The 21340-nt window shown below is 36.1% G+C and overlaps 1 protein-coding gene across 25 annotated transcripts in view; it reads right to left on the bottom strand.

The window, feature by feature from the left end:
• Positions 1-21340, bottom strand: part of Adgrl3 (adhesion G protein-coupled receptor L3) — a 735816-nt gene that overhangs the window by 163402 nt on the left and 551074 nt on the right. For all 25 annotated transcript variants that reach the window (XR_011369974.1, XM_070012589.1, XM_070012578.1 and 22 more), the window contains 2 exons: positions 6756-7058; positions 4684-4787 (listed from right to left, as the gene is read on the bottom strand). Coding sequence is in view for 24 of the 25 variants with exons in the window: in XM_070012589.1 (XP_069868690.1) it covers positions 4684-4787; positions 6756-7058 (407 nt within the window). In the remaining variant the exon portion in view is untranslated. The remainder of the gene's footprint in view (positions 1-4683; positions 4788-6755; positions 7059-21340) is intronic.

A 21340-nucleotide genomic window follows, 5' to 3' on the forward strand; every position in this document is an offset into this window, starting at 1 on the left:
TTTACTGTATTTCGTAGAATTAAATGTATGCACAGTTAGAAGTTTTATGAGTTTTCTGCGAGTTAGTAAACTCGTGAAAGTATTGATCTGATCTGATTATATCTAGGTGCTGAAAAGGGGAAGGAAACCCTAGAGCTTTAGATAAGGATAATAATAGGACAGACATATCCTATGTGAGTTTTAATAAAACAATTTTCATTGAAAATAACTTAGAGCTTATTTTTTTGGAAAGTATATCAACTCTTAAGCAAGAGTCAAAACAATTTATGATGGGTATATTCATGGTGCTTATGTATAAAGCTATATAAACATCACATCTTTGGAAGATCTACATATTTCATTGTAAATTTGAGTTGAGTTAAGTTTATGAACAAAATATGTCTACCTTATAATTGGCAGTAGGTTAGATAGGTCTAAAGTCTTGGCAACTCTACCAAATGTTCATCAAATTAAGAAACCATTAACCTGCCTTCCATTTTCCATAGAAGAAAGTGAAAATGGACATTACAATGCAATAAACAAGATTCAGCCTAATCTTTCAGGGTAAATACCTGGTTTATTTTATAATAGAAAAATAGCAATATCACTTCTAGATCTCCACAACTGTCTTTTAAAATTGCAGGAATAACATCTTATTGTCTGAAAATCTCTGAGTAGCCAGTGTTTGTGCAAAACCAAAAGGGGTTTCCTTTATTGCAAATAGAGAATTTGCCTGTGACAATTCAGCCAATTCTTTACATAATAGCTGGATCTGGCCATGTAGTGGGAAGCATACCTTACTATGCATGCAAGTAATAAAGAAGCTACTCAAAACTGTGATGTGATGGGATTGTAAATAAAAGAAGACTGCTGAGAGGATAAAGTGCGATGAATTTTTCAAAAGTATGCAAAGTAGAAAATATAAACTGTTTGGAAGAACTGAGTCCAGTCTACAGATCAAACTGTTGCCAGAGTTATTATGAAGGTGAGAAAACAGGGTATTTTATCACATTTATTTCAGAAGCAAAATCCCAAGCCAATTTACTGCCCTTCAATAAAAAAAACCTGGAAAATGCTTTGGAGACAATTTGAAGATGTATCTATTTATCCATGTCTTTTTTTTGTCTACTTTTCCACCCATCTGTTCATCCACCTATACCCATCAACTCTTCCGTCCACCTACCTACTGATCACCCCCTCTTACTTGGGATATGGTCCCTTTGGGTGCTTTTAATTTTTCTTTAACAATTGTGTTTCTTATTAAATAGCATCATTGAGCAATTATTCTAGTGAATCTGTAATGAATTTCTTCATGAATCTGATATTTACATTTAAAGCTTACATTTTCCAGTAAAACATAATCCCCCCTTTCTCATAACATTTAATTCTTAAGGTTACATTATGAAAGTAGTCAAAATTCACTTGCAGCTCTTAGATGGCTGCTAAAGAAAAGCAGCATGATTCATTCCTGTAAAAAGAATGCAAATCTTATTATTGCTTTTTCCAAATAAACTTGTGTCCTAATTAATTGACTTGTATATAATTAGTGTCTGAAATAGTGCTGATAAACATGGAACAAATGCTCATATGAATGTAATGGTGTTTTCTATTTTACAGATGAGGAACTTGAGACACTATGTCCACTTGTCCACTATGACTAAACTATGAAGAACATCAGGCCAATGCACTTTTCTTTATATTCCCCAGGATTTCATTCGAGGCCTTGTAAAGACACAAAAGAGATTGTTATGGCCTGAATGCTAATGTTGAAACCCATAATATGCATACTGAAATCTAATCCTCAATTAACTAACATTAAAAATTCAGGAATTCAGGGAGGTGATTGAATCATGAGGGCTCTGCATTTGTGAATGGAATTAGAGACTTATTAGCTTCTTGGTCCCTACCATCACATGAGGATACAATAAGAAGTTGCTGCCAATTTATTTTTTTAATAGAAGTCTCCTAATGGAGACACTGAATCTGCTGGCTTCTTAGAATTTCCAGATACTAGACATAGGAAACAAACTTCTGTTATTAGCTACCTAGTCTATGAATATATGTTACAGCAATCCAAACAGACACAAGGGGCCTCATCTTCCAGAAGACATGCATGCACAACCCACCAAGATATATATATATATATATATATATATATATATATAACTGTTTTCTTTTAATGACGTACATGAAGAATGGGGAAGACACGAAAGAGAGTTGAGGTGATTGGAGAGAGATGTGTAAGGAAGGAGAGCCAAGACTAAAAAAGTGGAGACAACCTGAGGATTGGGGCAGATATGTTTCAAATCCTAGCAATGGCCATGCTGCACTCCTCACTCCCCACCCTTTATTTTGGAGGAAGACATTCTGCTTCCAGTGTTTGGTCACTCCTTTGATCTGGTGAAGCTAGGACTAGTAACAGATGGCTCTGGTTCCTGCTCTGTTCCCTGTAGTTTGTCTATGCGGTATCAATCCTAGTGTAAACAAAGCCTGTATCCGTTGTTGGAATATCAGTGCTGATCCAAGAGATGCCTTCAGAGGAGGGAGAAAGAAATGGACAAATAACTGAATCCTGCCTGTGGAGTCTCGTCTGCTGATTTCATCAATGGGAATGTTTAAAAGTACAAGGGTTTTGTAGTAATGAAATCAGCTTAAAGCGATCACTGGTACTAAATTAGTCATAAATAAATGTATAAGTGATACAATCATGTACAAAGTTGGACAGAGCCATGAAATACTAACAGATTAGATGGGTATTGTAAAACAAGGTACTTATAAGGTATTCCAGGTTCCATCAGGGTGAGAGGAGGCCTGTTGTCCATGCCAGCTTTATCACTGAGCCCCTACCCCCACACCCAGCCACTTTTTGGATAGCACAAAAGCCTCCTGACACACTCTGAAGTGTTTATAAATTTCAAGTATTGTGACAGATTTCCATGGACTAAATTCTCTAATTTTAATATAATATATTCTAACATGACTGTACAGACTCATCATAATTAAGCTGGAATGTTGTGGGAGAACAGGATGTGTTTATTGCAAAACAAACAAACAAAAAAAACCCCATCCTTCCATAAATCAAATGTGCAACAGCTGTCTGGTCTTTGAAAGGAATTATCTCTTTTGTCCTAAGATTAGCAGGGCTGCAGAGGAAAGAAAGGAATTAACTATGATAATCAGTTCAAGTCACCCAGTAATTTCTGCAATGAAATAGTCCAGCCATATTTGGAAATTATCATGAAAACACTCAGCTTTTTAGGTGAATTATTATTGAATTTATATTAACCCTTGGGCTAAGTATCTAGGGAGTATTTTTTTAAGTTGCTAATGTAAAAAGATATGCTACTGATCTCTTAATCTGATCACATTCAACAAGAGTTATTTGCCCTGGGGTCTGAGCTACTTGGTAATAAAATCAAGGGACATAAAAACTGTGGCAGGAACAGTACTGAAATTGGAGAAGCATCATTATGAATAGCAACAAGTATGGAGATGCATATGTAAGAGGGTAACTAGAGTCAATATAACACTATTCTTCCATGATTTAGAGTAAATAGATAGTTATGGCTCATCTGCTGGGTAGATATTTATGGATTATTATCCAGTATATTATTGAAGATAAGCCTGGTTAAAAACAAATAGAGGGAAGAGCAAATGGCACAGGCAGGCTTTTAGGAAGGCCATCATTTGTAATATTTCTCAGGAAAATCTCTTTCAGAAATTCCTCAGCATAGCTAATGTGCCATAGAAGGACTCTCCATTTTAGGAGTGCATAAATCCACATAAATTGCTATAATAAGGATTCATCCCACAGCCCTTTTGGCATAAATGCACATCTGGTCTCTGTTTGTAATGAAATCAATTCAAAGCCCCACAGTGCATTAATAATAAAAATGTTCAACATATTGCAACCAAATAAGCCCTGCAAATTCAAGTCTGCAAGATTCTGTCACACATGTGTGTATTTTAGCACTGATAAATGATTAGGTTACAGAATATTTTTCAAATGACTTAAGAGTCGAAAGGTAGAATTTTTTATTATTATAATTATTATATTTCCACAGGAAAAATCCATATGTATGTATGCTAGGCATTTTGCTTGCTTGATTTATAAAGCCTTGTGGACTTTTATATCCCTAGCTCACAAAAGCATAGAAATTTTATTAATAATACAGTTATTGTAAGCTGTACTAGCCTAGCTTAGAGGAAACTCATGGATTTGCATTTTGAAAACAACTGAATTCTGCAGCCTGGACAGAAAAGTCATTGAGACTCCATCTCAACAGAAAAACAGATGGGTGGGATGGTGTATGCTTGTCATACCAGTTAGAATAGAAAGCATAAAATAAGCAAATCGTATCTCAGTGCATGCTTGGAGAAAGCTGCAAGATCTTATCTCAAAAATAACCAACTCAAAGAAAGGCCTAGAGCATGCTTCAGCAACAGAGCACCTGCCTATCCACAGCAAGGCCCTAAATTCAAGCTCCCTTGTGTCAAAACAAAGAAAACAATAACAACAAACAACTGAATTCTAGAATAGAACGTAGCACATTAGAAGTTGTCTTTAAATCTGAAAGAAATATGAGAACAATATTCCATATTCATTTTTAAAATTATCTTGGTTTTTGCTTTCTGCAGTTATAATCAACAACCGCAAAGGATGTAGATTTAATAAAGCCTTCCTATACTGTTCCCCAGATTTACCTTCTGTGTTATGTGATTGACCCAAGGAGAAGAACAGTTGCTGAGGTCTGGTCCCTGGGGATCCCAGATTCCATCCGGAGCAAGGCAAAGGTAAGTTGACACACCTGCAATAAGGAAATAAATATGTCCATTTCAAAAAGTCCATTTTCATTAGCATGATTTCATATCCTTAATATGCTTAAAGATAAGCCACAGCAGATATGATATATAATTTAATTGAGATAATGTCCATTAAATGTCAGACACAGTGCCTGGCAAGCAGCTAGCATAGAACAAATGTTATAAACACAACCACTGGATATATTAAAGCACTGGTGGGCAACTCTGCAGGCCATGGGGAAGAAATGCATGGATGGTATCCAAGTGCAACCTGCCCTCAGGTGCTTATTGGTGAATTCTGCGGAGCCAAGACAATAGTTGAGTCTTAAAGAAATCTGTTTACAGGGGTATTGTTTGCTTCCTGAAAAGCAAAATGCTGAAGAAAATTCCAAGTAGAAGAAAATGATGCCATATTGGGTGAGGTCAAGGTTTTTAACTGAAGTTATTTGAGAGTGTATTGCAAACATCTGGAAAGGGAGGCCTAGAGTCAAAACATAAGGTCCTGTGTTGGTCATATATGTGTGTTCTGGGAAAACAGTGAAGACCCTTAAGAAGAAAAGGGAAGTCAGTAGATTTAGGCTTTATAAGGAAAACTCTGGTGGCTGAATGTAGGATGAATTTGAAGGTGAGATGGAGAGGTTGGGAAGAAGCAATGGCTATAATTCAAGTGAAAAGAAAGAGGAAAGAAAAGACAAAAAAAAAAAAATAAAAGTCAGGACCAGACCAAAGCAGAGTAAATGGTAAAAGGAGAAAGAAAAAAAAAAAGAGGACTATAATCTTTAAGACTGTTGATGGCTTCAGAGGGTTTGCTTTAAAACCTGTCCCCAATTTTCACAGGACAATAATGACATATATTGGTAGTGCAAAGTGCTTTCAAATAAAGTGTTTCCCTAATCTTCAAAAGAAATCTCTCAAGTAGGGAAGCTATTATTACTTCTCTTAGAGATGAAGGAACTGAGTCTCTGAGCAAAGACAGAAGACATCATGAATGACTGATTTCAACACCACAGAAAACTTTAGAAATGACCTTTGTTCTCATTTTCAAAAATGGAAGTAAAATGCTGAATATTTTTTAGCTATTTTCTAAAGATAAATATGCACAGTTATATAAATCAATATACTCTGATGCTCCTCCCACTCTAATATTTCATAAAATTTGGAATAGTGTGTCCCCATATTGGAGCTTTTATATAAATGGTATCTCTGTTAAAAAAGGAATAAAGGGAATAAAGGAAATAAAGCAATTGTTTCTGGGATGTGCCAAATATTATTTTAAGAAGATCATTGTATATAGCAATGGTGAAATTGGAATATTTCTGTCTTCAAATGGTAAGTAACGACATGATTGCAATTTGGGAAGATAAGTTGAATCCATAGTAGAACAAGTGAAAGGCTTTCTAGTTCTTAACTGTTCCCTGCAAATCTGGCTTATAGAGATTGGTTTTTGACACTGTTGAGAGTCTTTGAGCATTAAGATATTATGGTGACTGGTAGAGATGGCTAGCTTGCTATTTGTATAATGCTAAGAGGTGGTTCGGTGGCCATCATCTCATCCAGATATACTCTACTTAATTTTCTACAACCACTACTGACCACAGCTGGAATGTTGTAAATAGAGCCAGCTAGCAGAAAGAGGAAAGAGGAGGTAGGTGAGAAAGGAGTCCAGGCATTAAGTTTCATTGTAATTTGATTCCAAGACTTGGCACTGCCTGAAAAGTAAGGCTCGCCCAGAAACTCGTGCCAAACTTTCACCTGTCCCTTCCACAGGTTGCATTTTCTGCCTCTGAAATGTATTGCTTTCACTGTAATTTAGCTGAGTTCAGATTACAATATTAAAATAGGTAGTTAATAGGAATCAAAAGGGGAAAAAAAGGACAAGAGAAGAGAAGAAAAAAAAATCCCAGAAAAGGAAGTCAAAATAGTAACAACAACAACAAAAGTCACTTTCAACTTTGTGGACTGGACAGGTTTACCTATGGTTCCTGCAGGGCATGGCTGCTTTGCTACTTGTCCTTGACGAGTCTTAAACCACATGATTTCTCTGGCTTCCACAGCCTCACAGCTCTCTTCCTGCGCTGGGATTTGGGAGGGTGCTGAGGGCAGGTGTGTAGTGACATCATCAAGTAACTCTACAGCTGGAGATGGGGTGCTGGTACTCCGGTTTCTCCTTCCAGGTACTGATGGGGTGGTGCTACGTCCTGCACTCCAGGTTGTGGTCCTAAGGGTGGTACTGGTGGTTGTACTACCCATTCCAAGAGGTCCTGTGGTAGACATTCCTGAAAGAAAATTAGAGAGAACACCTACATTGGTTGTTCACACTAGGATTGCAGGATGACCCTATAGTATAGAAACCATGTGTCTGTGACAGTTAAAAGAGATTTTTTTGGGTCCAGTGGTGGGCCTGAATTCCCTCAGTTCTTGAGCTCAAGGCTAGCGCTCTACCACTTGAGCCACAGCGCCACTTCCGGCTTTTTTCCTTTTTGCTTATGAGGTGCTAGGGAATCGAACCCAGGGCCTCATGCATGCAAGGCAAGAGCTCTACCACTGAGCCACCTTCCCAGCCCAGTTAAAAGAGTTTTTAGACTCTAAAAATCCTTTACCTCATGTTCACTTTAAAGATGGCAGAAGAATAAAAATAATAAGGTATCAGACTGGCACTTGAGTACCAAAACAGCCATTGACCACTGCCAAACATAGACTGGGTCCTCAACTTTAATCACACAAAACAAAATTATAGCAAAACTCAACTCTAGAGTAAGCTTCTTAAGACTCTCAGCCTTTTGGACAATTAGAGGATTAAATCCTTAAGCCCTCTACTTAGAGTGTTCAAACTTGGCATAGAAACAAAAAAGAATTGTATACTATTATATACAAATCTTTGTCGACACTAGGCAAGATGATTTTCTAAATCTGAAAGAAATAGGTAACAAGCAAAAGGAAAAACAAAACAAAAAAATAAACAAGCAAACAAAACCCAGACACCAAAGCACCCACAACTTAAAAAAAAAAGGAGACAGAGAGCAACTCTGCATATAATTCCCTTATTGTATATTAGAGTGTTGATCTATCCTAACTCTTGATAAATAATCCTTGTTAACAAAGCTTTAAAACTTGATAATTATTGGTGTAAGTACAAGCAGTTAGTTCCCAAGACATTATGCTTCTAAATTATTTTTTCTAAGTTCCAATATAAGGTAGCTAGAGTTTTTGATAAGATATAAGAAATTGTGAACCTATACCTCCTAATGGTATCATTTTAGACAATTCTTTTTCTGAAAAATAAAATTCATGTTTATATCATAGGACTGCAAAATTACACCATTCTAGGCATGAATTACTAATTGTAAGAGCGAAAACTAGATAAGCATTAGCATTCAAGCTTATAATCTTAGCTACAGAAAGCTGAGATTTAAAGGATCAAGTTTCAAAGTCAAACCCAGGCACAAAAAATCTATGAGATTCCATCTCGAATTATGCAGCAAAAACTAGGACTGATGACTGATAGTATGGCTCAAGTGGTAGATCACCAGCCAAGTGAGTACAAAGTTCTCAGTTCCATTCTCAGACTTGGCAATTGTTTTTTTTTTTTAAGTAAAACTAATACTGTCATTCTACTATCAATATATTTAGGGGCATTGTCTCTACCCTGGTACACTGTCACTCACAATTAAAAATGGATAGATAGCCCTTTGATGAGCTTCCAGCTTTATTTAGAGGAGGTTAAGTATCATATACCAGAGGACACATCTTCACAAAATCTTTGCAGCCTTTTAAAGAGTCCCAGGTGTATCCCAGTGCATTTGATGTATATAAAACTTTTAAATCTAGCAGAGGTACTTCAGAGGCAGAGAGTATTTTACTGTTACCAGAAGTTATGTCATCTGGTTATGTCCTTTTGTCCTTTGTTTTCCCTCCCTCCCTTCCTTCTCAACTATCCACTCTCTGTCTGCTTTCCATGAGAAACAAAGGGAAAAGTGGAAGGGAAGGTAGTTCCTAAGGACATCTACGCCGAATGCATACAAGAAGCCCAGTGTCTTTCTTAGCTTTCTTCTTTGTGGACTGTATACTCAAGACAACTTTTATTGACTTTGTTGCAATACAGTATGTGAAATCCATCTATTTTCATCTCTTCCCAATCACCACTATCTACATTGAATTCACCATCATTAATGAATAAATATATCCTCTGTCTTTCTTTCTTTCTTTCTTTCTTTCTTTCTTTCTTTCTTTCTTTCTTTCTTTCTTTCTTTCTTCCTTCCTTCCTTCCTTCCTTCCTTCCTTCCTTTCTTTCTTTCTTTCTTTCTTTCTTTCTTTCTTTCTTTCTTTCTTTCTTTCTTTCTTTCTTTCTTTCTTTCTTTCTTATTCTGCTAGAAGCAATAACAGATTTAAAGTTTAGGATTTTAAAAAGAAAACAATTATTGATCCTAAGGACGTGACAAAATTCAAACACAAAACTCAAAAACTTATTGCAGAGGGACTGGGAAGGTGGCTCAGTGATAGACTGCTTGCCTTGCATGCATGAGTCCCTGGGTTCGATTCCTCAGCACCACATAAGCAGAAAAAGCCAGAAGTGACACTGTGGCTCAAGTGATAGAGTACTAGTCTTGAACAGAATTGCTGAAGGACAGCGCCCAGGCCCAGAGTTCAGGCCCCATGACAGGCAAAAAAACAAAAACAAAAAACAAACAACAAAAAACCCCAAAACAAACAAACAAAAAATCCTGTTGCAGAATATTACATGAAATTTCTATTTAAAGTTATAAATGATTGGGAAGGGTGGTGAGATAAGTGATAGATGGTTTAACTCCCATATGCAAGGCTTAGGCTCTAATCCCCAACTCCTAAAGGAAAACAAGACAAAAAATCATAAATAATAAGCTAGGCATAGAGATTTCTGATTGTGATCCCTTCTACTAGGAGATGGAGATAAGAGGATCACAAGCTCAAGGTCAGTTGAGCAAAGTTATAGAGTCTCTACCTCAACAATTAAAAAAAATAAGAAAAAGAGTTGGAGGAATGTAATGAGGAGTAGAATATGTGTTTGATTCTCAACCTCACAAAAAAGCTATAAACAATAAAAATAGTATTATATATATATATATATTACATGGGAATATGTTAATGCAGTATTTCAAAAACATTAAATAAGATCAGAATACTTAATAAATAGATTAAAGCAGAACTAAGGAAGTGGAAAAACCTCCCATGCTCATGGATAGGGAGGATTAACATCATTAAAATGGCAATACTGCCAAAGGCTATCTACAAATTCATCATTAATATCCCAATTTCATTCTTTAGCAATCTTTAACAGAAAGAACATTGCTGGAGGAATATCAATATCAAATTTCAAACTCTACTACAAAGCCATTGTAATCAACACAGTTTGGTACTGGCACAAGAACAGACCTGAAAACCAATGGAATAGAACTGAAGACCCTGAAATGAACCCACAGACCTATAGCCACCTAATCCTCAATAAGGGAGCTAAAACATTAAAATGGAAGAAAGACAGCCTCTTCATTAATGATGCTGGCCAAATTGGTTAAACACCTGCAGAAAACTAAAACTAAATCCTTATATATCACCCTGCACCAGAATCAACTCCAAATGGATCAAAGACTTGGCAGTCAAAGCAAACACCCCGAAAACCTTACAGGAAGGAATAGGAAAAACTCTAGGGTTTCTTAGCACAGGCCAAAATTTTCTTAATAAAGACCCAGAAACACAATAAATAAAAAAAGGCTAGACAATTGGGATTGAATGAAACTGCAGAGGTTCTGCGTGACAAAGGACATAGCTAGCTAAATCAATAGAAAGCCCATGGATTGAGAGAAGATCTTCCATTTGTTAGGAAATGGAAAGAGTTGGAAAAAAAATATTAAGTGAAGTAAGCCAGACCCAAAGAAACATAGGTCCCGTGATTTTCCTTATTTGCAATAACTAGTATATGTCTAGGACAAGCAGAAAAGGTCAAAAGCTATGTATATATGACCATATAAGTTAATGCTAAATGAAATGAACCCCAAGATAGGGACACACAGGTTTTACCTTTCTTGCTGTTATTTTTAATGTACTTATAATGTACTATGTGATTTTTTTTTGTTTCTTTTGTATGTTCTTCCCCCAGAGTATAACCCCTGATTTCACTGTATTTAATTCCAGTGCCCTACATCTTGTATATACATTTTTCTAATTTGGGGAGGGGAAGGGAAATAACAAAATGCTGAAATAAGGATACTGGTTGACACATTGTAGCAATGAGATGTACAAGACACTATTTTGAAAATGAACATTATAACTTCGGGCAGGGAAAGTGAGGAGGAGTTGGGGAAGTGGAGAGGGAAGGAATGGTAGGAATAAAGCAAAGGAGAGGTTAAAAATACTCTAGAGGAAAATGTACATATTCCTTTATGCATGTAACTGTAACCCCTCTGTACAGTATCTTTACAATAAAAATATATATAAAAGAATATTTAATAAATTGAAAATAAATCACTTGACCCTTTTCACTGTTATCTGTAAAAAAAGGCACAACAATGATGACACTGCTGGTATGTAAAAATGTTTTTGTTCAAATATTTTTTAGATGATGAAAAGTTCTTTTCAATTTCTCAACACCAAGGGGAGTAATAAAGCAGCAGTTAAAATCTTAACACCAAGTGTTTTCTCTGACTCAAAAGATTCATTTAAATAATACCAGCTCCCAATGATAATTGTGTTGACCATTTTGAATAATTTTATATTTCCTGACAGGTGCTACAGTCCTTTCATTGATAACCAGCTCTCGTTCATTTTTCAAATAAAGCATTACAAGTTCCCTGACTTTCTTAATTCAAAATGGAAAGGCAGAGTCTTACAGCAGTTACCTCTTAATAACTAAAGAATCTCATGCTCAAATTAATGTGCTCTGAAAAAAAATCTCTGAACTAGAGGAAAAATTATTTCTAAAATAGAGGCTGTTTTCCCATTGTCTTTCTTCTCTTCTTGAGAGTTATGTAAGTACTGGAGAATGCTTTCAAAATGAACGTGCTTTCTTCTGCTAGGTATTATAATTAATATATACCTAGCTGTGGGAAGATTTCTTCAGTAATCATTTTCATTGTAAAGCTGCATTGTTCTACATATGACAAGCAGGTTCTCCAAGGTTGCTACCCACCACGAATGGCACATTACCACATTTTTGCTTGCTGTGACTCTAGACTTTCCAATAAAGTTGTCTTTTAGCATTGCTTTCCCTGTCAGCTGCCCATAACTCACACACCTGTGATCCTAGCTACACTGGTAGCTGAGATCAGGACTGAGATTTGAAGCAATTCCAGGCATATAGTCAAGATCCCTTCTCAGCCAATAGCTAGGCACAGTGGTGTGCACCTCTCATCCTAACTGTGGCTGGAATCCTAAAACAGGTGGACTATGGACCAAGTACAAGGCTAGAAAGAAAGTGAGACTACCTCAAACATTGAACATCAGATACCAGTTGTTTCATCTGTCATCCTAGCTACGTAGAAGGCTTAAATATTGAGGATTTTGGCTCAAGGGAAGCCTGGGCAGAAAGCTCTCTAGACTGCATTTCCAAATAATTAACAAGAAGCAGAATTGGAAGCAAAGCTCAACTGGTAGAGCACCGGCCAAGCAAGCCCAAATTCAAAATCAAGTTCCACTAAAGAAAAGGAAAAAATGTCCTCCTTTGAACCCATCAAAAATCATTTTAATTCTCCTGTCCCTCAGTCTTCATTATCCAGACCTTAATTCCCTCAGGATTTATTTTATTTTATTTACTTTTTCCTCCAGCTTATATTGAAAAAAAATATTATTTTGACCGTATACCTTATGGAGTTTACTGGTTTTTAAAAAAACAACTATGCAAATATCACTTGTATAACACATTTTTGCACAACTTTCTTTGTCTCTACTATTACTTCATTTAATTTGGACCCCAAAATGAAGAGTCATTACGTTTGTGAATTCCAAATTTTAACAATGACAAATCTTAGCCTGAAATTAAAAGTGAATAATAACAATGTAAGTATGAAGAAATGGTACCTTCTGGCCTACATTCCATGTTATTATTCACCTACTACTGATTGCATATGTCTGAAATATGCCCAGAACTAAGGAAATAGAGGAAGGACTGCAAATTTCAAGCTAGAGTGGGCTATCTAGATTTTTTTTTTGGTCTTGAAGCATCCAAGGCTAAGCTGAAGTCAGTGGTAGAACTCTTGCCTACCATATAAAAAGTCCTGTGTTCTAATATTGCAAAATAAATAAGTAAAAAAGATACTTCACATTCTGAATTGCTTTATGTATTCCACAATTGTCAGCCTTACATAATGTTTTAGGTAAAGGCTGAATGAATAAATAGGTTATACTAAAGCATTACTATTCATGATTACAAAACATCGACTATTTGTAATAAACGTATTTGTTTAAAAATGAATCGAGTCAGAATATAAAACTATGCATCTTTGCATAAATTTCACTGTTGCATAAGTGTTTAGCCAGCTTCATGAAGGCCATGGCTTTCCCCCCCCACCCCCGATTCTCTTCATCGTCCCCCTTTCTACCAACCATAGGTAGTTCTCTTCATGGTTTTCACATTATAAACTTTCTTTTGTGTTAACTTTAGTCCAACAGACAGTATTTTGGCAGGGTACAGAAACATTTCCTCCTCCTACCCTCCCAGTGTTGATTTGAATCCAAATCAATTACTGAAGAAAGCTTCCCCAGGGCCAGAGAGAGGAAGTAAGAAAACTACAACCATCTCTGTGCTGCAGGTGGCTTTTGGCCCCATGGTACAGACAACCTGTACGTAGAATGAGGCAACAATCCTTGTGCAGAGCAGTAGAGACAGCAGGTTTGATTAAAACCTGCTCATTTTAAAAAATGAGCATTAATATTATCCATCACAAAGTTATCTAATTCTTTCCAGATTCCTTTTATAATACTTAGCTAATGACCTCTTGGATCTCTATAGACTATCATCCATGGGATGTCATTATTATTTTCTGTAATGTGATCCATTTATATTTTCTCTTTATTTCCTAGGTTATTATCCTCACTGGGAATAGAGGAAATTAATTGTTTTAATAAACATGAAATTATAATGGCCTTATTATATAAGATAATATGCTAAAATGTAGTTTTAGGGCATTTTATTAAAATTATCTGCTACATATTTAAAACCCTACAGTGGCAGAAATTTATGGGGTGTTTTGTATACATGGTATAATTTATGCTATCAACAGCCATTGGATGTGTGTTCTCATCCACATTATGGAGATGAAAGAAGAAGTCAAATTAAACAATTCTCCCAAGTTACCGAGCTGGTAAGTCTAGCCAACTCTCTTCCTTTACATTGAGTCCATGCTCTTTGTTTCTGGAAGTGTATAGAGAAAAAAAAATGTATGTGTATGTGTGTGTGTGTGTGTGTGTGTGTGTGTGTGAGCGCGCGCCTGCATGTGTGTATTTATGTATATGTGGGCAAAACTCTTAATATAAAGATTCTCTATGGTCCAGACTAGTGAGGAACTACTTGAATCTATATTATGGACCAAGCAACATTATGTCATTATATAGGAACTGAGCTACTCAGATCTGAGAAATAAAATGGACTACTCTTCATAATTCCTATTTTACAAGGAGTGAAAACATCATGAGATTCAGTAAACTTCCAAGTTCATAAGAAGACCAGAGGAACCAGCAAGGCACAGAGCCAGAGACTTGATTGTTCACCACACTAACTGGTCTATTGAGAAGCCATACTTGGTCTGTGAGAAAGTAGGCCCTACTGTTGAGAGAAGAAAAAATCTTTATGCAGATAATTTGTGCCATGGCATTTCTAATCCATTCATTAAGCACTCAGGAACACAAGGTAAGGCCTATCTGTGGATTCTAGAAAACATAATACAGTATTCAGCCTATAAATGGACAATAATATTGTCAACCAATATTGCAGCTCTGGTAGTTTTCATGCATTTATTATGCACCATCAATGTTCTAAACATCTTCATATATAACTGAAGTACAGAGAAGAGGAGTTTAATACAAATGGCTTCACACATAAATGGAGTAAAGAGAGGTGAAATAAATTTCCCAGTCCTCGACCATTGCTAATGTTTTAATGATTTTAATATAAGCAGCTTGAATCCAGGTTTTCTGTGTATCCATACTCCCATGGAGTGGTAAAGGTTTGTATCCATACTCCCATGGAGTGGTAAAGGTTTGAAGCTGTTGTTGTTGTTATTTTTAATGTGTCAGAGTGTTCATGTATTGCATGCCTACAAATGACCAAACACTGGGAATTACAAGACTAATTCGTCCCACCTACATCTATTACTCAACTTCCGTGTGAGAGACATACTAGAAATTAACTGCTGAGTGTAATTTTCCACAGACTTTCTATAAAAGGCTGCATAGGAAAAGCCTTTAAAGAAGAACAAACTACATTCATTCATCTGATTCACATATATGCCTTCAACAAGACCCCAAGTTGTGACACACTGAAAGGAAAATTTGTAAGAATCGTTTTTTGTTGTTTCTTTCCTTTTTTGTTTGCTTGCTTTTTTTTTTTCTTTACAAAACACTGAAAGGTAAATGTGTTAGAAACTTCTTTGTTGTTCTTTTTGTTGTTGTTGTTGTTGTTTTTCTTTTATTTGTTTTTTTCCCCATTGGTTGTGGGGCTTGAACTCTGGGCCCATGAGCTGTCCCTGAACTCTTTTGTTCAAGGCTAGTGCTCTACCACTTTGAGCCACAGTTCCACTTCCAGTTTTCTGGAGGTTAATGGAGAAAAGAGTCTCAAAGAAGGCTTCTCTGCCCAAGCTGGCTTGAACTGAGATCAAATCTCAGCCTCCTGAGTGGCTAGGATTACAGGCATGAGCCACCAGCATCTGACCATAAAAATCTGTCACCTCTTATAATATAATGAGATAAATAGTCCACCATTTAAAAGAGATTAACCTCTGCCACTGAAGTTTTTAAAAAATTATTTCTCCTGTGGTGATATGGATTAAACCCAGGACCTTCCACAAACTAGGAAAGTGTTTTGCCACTGAGCTGTATCCCCATGTCTGCCTTTGAGTTTTAAGTAGAAATAACCCACAAATTGCATGAGAACAAACAAACAAACAAAAATATATATACTAAAGTTATAAAGTGCTTTGCAAAGTATAGGACTAAGACTGTTTAGTAAGGTTACTAAACAGTTACTACTAGTATAAATATTGTCTTTTGTTCCTTCAAGCCAACCAAGAAATATTGATCAGTTACTATGTACTATATATTTTTAAGTATTTATTTAAAATGGAAAAATAGTTTGAGATGCAACAGTAAAAGAAGGTTCCTGATACAGATGTCGAGAACTTGCCTAGCAAACAAAAATTCCTGAGTTCAATCCCCAGTAAACCAACTAAACACAAGTACTGTTATCAGTACATATATCTTAGCATTCTGCTTTTTAAAAAATATGCTAAACATTGTAATTAATAGGGACTTAAAACTTTAGTGGTAATAGAAACATGACAAATTGGGGAATTCAGTTTGGTGGAGTTAGAGTGTATTGATTTCTCAATAAACAGTAAAATATTCCAAGAGCATAAGTGGCTGAATTGATGTGGGTCTAGAATTATTATTTACCCTTAGCCTTAATATCACATTTTATTTCCTTACTTTTATCTACTTGTTAGAATTACTAGCTCATATTTCCAGTGAAATATGCTTTATAATTAACTTAGGAATTGTAATTTACCTATAAGATATAGAGATATCTGCATAGAAATGGTGTGTGTGACTTAGTTATGGGAAGTATGAAGTTAAAGCAAACTTTAAAAATAAAAATAAAATTATCTTCCACAGTTGGAAATGGTAAATTCAGAGTAATCAGTAGTGAAAGCTCAAGACTTAAGATCCAAGTAATTTTTCAGCGTTTATTTTTCAGAATGCTGTTTAAGCAACTTTGATCACAGATGTTTGGGAATACCTATTTCTTGTCACTCTTATGTGTGCAGCACTTCTAAGAAACTAGTGAGAGGTAAGTTTCTACTTCAGGGTGACAACTGTTGTATGCTATGTTTTGCTGTTTGGGGTTAGAGTCTGGAAAGAGGAAAGGTTTAATATTATTTTCTAAGTACCTTAAAACTTTAAAAGAAAAAGAAAATATCTTACAGCATTGAGTTTTCATCAGATAAATAGCATATTACTTGGTGCTGTCAGAAAACAGGAGTTCCTATATACTAGGCTACTTTTACTTATTTATTTTTAATAAGTTTTTTTTATTGTGAAAATAGTGTACAGAGGGGTTACAATTACATAAGCAAGGTAATGAGTACATTTCTTATCAAGTATTGTTGCCGCCTCCTTTGCTTTTCCCCTACCATCCCCGCTCTCCTATCTCCACAACTACACTCCCCCCACCTCTGCCAAAGTTGTAAAGTTCATTTTTCAACATAGCATTTTGTACAACTCATTGTTGCAATGGGTCCACCTGTATCCCTATTTAAATAATTTGTTTTTTCCCTTCACCTCTCCAAATTATACCAACATCAAATACAGTGAAAACAGGGGTTTATACCGTAGGGGAGGGACTAGGCTACTTTTACTAATTAATATCAAGTTAAAGCTTAGGCCTACAACATGTGGATCTCCAATAACAAGAACCACTAAATCCTTTTCAACACTGGTGATATCACTGAACATTTCATTTTTTGAAGTCATTTAAATAGTCATAAAAAGTGAGCTGCTTAGAAAAGGTCAGATAAGTTGATATTAGGCGAAATGAACCCCAAGATAAGGACTCAAATGTTTTTCTTTCTTGCTATTGTTTCTAACATATTTATAAGATTATTTCTTTGTTGCTTTGTATGTCCCTCCTCCATGGTATAACCCCTGTTTTCACTGTATATGATGTTGGTATAAATTGGGGAGGGGAGGGGAAAAAACAAATTGTTTAAATAGGGATACAGGTGGACCCATCGCAACAATGAGATGTACAAGACCTTAAGTCAAAAAATGAACTTTACAACTTTGGCACTGGGGGCAGGGGCGGGGAAGGGGGGGGAGATGGGAAGTGATCGTAAGAGGAAGTGAAGGAGGAGGCAACAATGCTTGATAAGAAATGTACTTATTCCCTTGTTCATGTAATTGTAACCCCTCTGTACAGTATTTTCACACAAAAAAATAGCTGCTTAATTGGTCCATACTGTATTCATTTTACATTTTCATTAACATTTATTAGTTTTACAAAGGGATTTCCTTTCAGTATTTCCATACATGCATACAACATATCCCAATCAATTTCAACTCCTTTGTTACTCCTCTTCATCTTCTCACACTGTTTTTCAATTTCAACATACATACATTTTTTGTTTTTTCTATTAATAAGTTTTTTTAATTGTGAAAATACTGTACAGAGGGGTTATAATTACATAACCAAGGTAATGAGTACATTTCTTATCAATCATTGTTCACTCCTCCTTTGTTTCCCCTTACCATCATTGCCTTCCCAGTTCCCCGCCCCCTAATTTTTTTTTTATCCATGGGAAAATGATTCTTAAACCCAAGTAAAACCACATGTGTGTTGCAATGTCCTCTACAGCACTTAATAATCAGTGCACAGCATATATGCTTGATAGGGAATAAAGTCTTTCTGGCACAATCACACTTAAATCACATGACTGAGTGCAAGGAAATGACATTCTTCCTTGTGTTTCAGGCAAGTACACCTGCCACGTGGGAGCAACTCAGTGGCTGCATGATGTATGATAGAATACTTATTTCTCTTATTTTTTAATTTGATTGGTAAGATGCTGTACTGAGGGGTTATAGTTACGAGTAAGGCATGTAACTATATATGTCAATCATTGGATCATTGTTACCTCTTTCCTTGTTTCCTTGTTTTTGTCCCACTAACCCTTCCCTTCCCCCCTCCTGGATTCCGCCCCTCTTCCCTGCCCCCTCCCCCCTGCCTGTCCTCTGTGTATCCTTGTTGCAATAGATCATCCTGTGTCCTTGTTGCAGCATTTTGTTATTCCCCTTCCCCTCCCTAGATTAGACATATGTATAAACAAGATGCAGGGTACAATGACAACAGGTGGTATGCCATAAGGGAAAGAACATACAAAGGAAATAACAACAACAAATAAAATCACATGGTACATTTAAAACAATAACAATAAAGACAGACCACTTAATGTGGTACATATATACAATGGAACTCTATGCTTCCATCAGAAAGAAGACCTTCCCATTTGTGAAGAAATGGAAAGACTTGGAAAAATTAATATTAAGTGAAGTTATCCAGTCCAAAGAAATTTAGGTTGCATGGTTTCCCTCATTTGTAATAATTAGTGTACATATAGGATAATCTTATCAGATGAGCTGAAAAGCTCAAAAGCCATGAACAAATGACCATATAAGATGAGGCTTAGTGAAATGAACCCCAAGATATAGACACAAAGTCTGTCTTTATTATTAGTTTGTAGAATACTTATTTCCAAAGCATATTCAAAGGATTTATAATATACTAATGTGTCTTCATTCTTGTGTGTGTGTGTGTGTGTGTGTGTGTGTGTGTGTGTGTGTTGGTTCTGTGACTTGAACTCAAAGCCTAAGTGCTATCCCTGAGCTTTTTGTGCTCAAGGGTAACATCTTACCAATTGAGCTACAGCTCTGCTTCTGTTTTTTTGGTGGCTAATTGGAGAATCTCACAGACATTTCCTATTTGGGCTGGCTTGCAACTTCACTTCTCAGTCCTCAGCCTTTCGAATATTGAGGATTAGAGGAGTAAACCACTATTACTAGGTTTCTTAATTACATTTTTAATGTGATAGTTTGATTTAAAACTTGGATCACCACTTCAGACCAAACTTTATACAATAAATGTATTATTATAAATTTAAAAATTTACTTGCACAATTTTAATTACTTTAAATCAGATGTCAGAAATTATAGACCTAGAGTTCAAGTACTCATGTAGATATTACAAAGTCACAACTGTTTTCATCTATGATAACAGACAGGTTAGGAATGACTTATTCCGAATGAATGATGAAGAGGTCAGTAATTAGGCCCCAGGGATTTTCTGATATAGATTTAGGAAGTGAATTCTGAATATTCATAACTAAGGCAAATATCAATTAGTCCTCAGACTGAGAACTTAGTAACTTCTCAGTCACCTATGCATCAATTCATTTTTCTTCTATAGTCACAGCAAACCATTCTTCCTACTGCTCACCCTTTAAAGAGTAATAAAATCATCTCTATTTTTTCTGTTTTCTTTTGAAGAAGATGATTGCACAACAGCAATAAGTTCACCAAGCAAGCAAATTGCTTAGGGAAATCCAGAGTTTAACATCCTGGAACCACATCCTGAAGAACATGTACAAAGATGTGTCAAAATTTGTGTAAGGTTCTCTGAACACCAAAGATTAGCTGCAACAAAGTATTATAAAGACAGGGTTGGGGTTATATTACAGCATTTGTGGGATGGAGAGAGGAGAAACGGAAGGAAGGAGTGGGAAAGAAGGACAAAGAGGAAGGAAGAAGAGAAAAGATTAAGGGGAGGAAAAGGAGGGGAAAGAAGAGGAAGAGGGCAGGGAAGGAGAGGAGGAGTAGAGGGGAAAGAGATGCTAAGACTGCTATTCTACCTTGCAGCAAATATTCTTTGTCTTTACAGCATATGAACACAGAACAGAGGAGGGGCTTAATTACTAGTCTTTGAAGAAATGCACTTGAATGTCAGCTCTGATTAACTCCAAAAGGTTAACACTGAATCTCACAAATCTGATCACTGATCCAGCGATCATCTTATTTTTTTCCACTGTAACCTGTCTGTTGTATTTTAAAAAGAAAAAAGAAACCACTTAATTTTTAAAAATAATTATAGGAAGTTTTAAAAAATAGTACAAAAAAATTCCTAAATCCATATCCTGTGAATGGTTTTGACCTATATAGTTACAGTATCACATCAAAGCCAGGACACAGACAACAGCACAGTTGGTAACTTGACTCCAGGCATATTTAGTTTTCGCCTCTTATGAACTTAGTTGTGGCCCTGCCCCATTTTTATGTTGAAATCCTAACCCCAAGTAACTCCAGAACGTTCTCCTTATTAGAAGAGGAAATTAGGTCACAAGCAACACAGACCAAAGGAGGACCACGTGATGTCAATGTGGTCATTTACAGTCTACGAACAGCAGCCTTCAAAGAAACCAAACCTGTAGACATCTTGATCATGGACTTCCAGAACTGTGATAAAATAAATGTCTTTTGTTTAAGCCAGTCTGGAATATTTTTCTACAGCATCACTTGCAAGTGAAAATACTAGTATTTTTTAATAATGTGTTTAGGGGTGTGTGTGTGATTCTCTGCAATGTTCTATACTGGCTTGCCTGCCTGCCATTCTGTTCACAATGCAGAACTGTTTCAGCATTGCCTGTGCTGCCTCTTTGTATTCAGCCCTACTCACCCAAATCTATTCTCTGTAGGTATAGTTTCATTGTCTCAAGCATGTTATATAAATGGACTCATCCTACATGAAACCTTTCGAGATGAGCTTTTTCTG

The sequence above is a fragment of the Dipodomys merriami genome, unplaced genomic scaffold (assembly GCF_024711535.1).
Source record: "Dipodomys merriami isolate MVZ:Mamm:240054 unplaced genomic scaffold, mDipMer1.0.p SCAF_9, whole genome shotgun sequence".
NCBI classification, from domain to species: Eukaryota; Metazoa; Chordata; class Mammalia; order Rodentia; family Heteromyidae; genus Dipodomys; species Dipodomys merriami.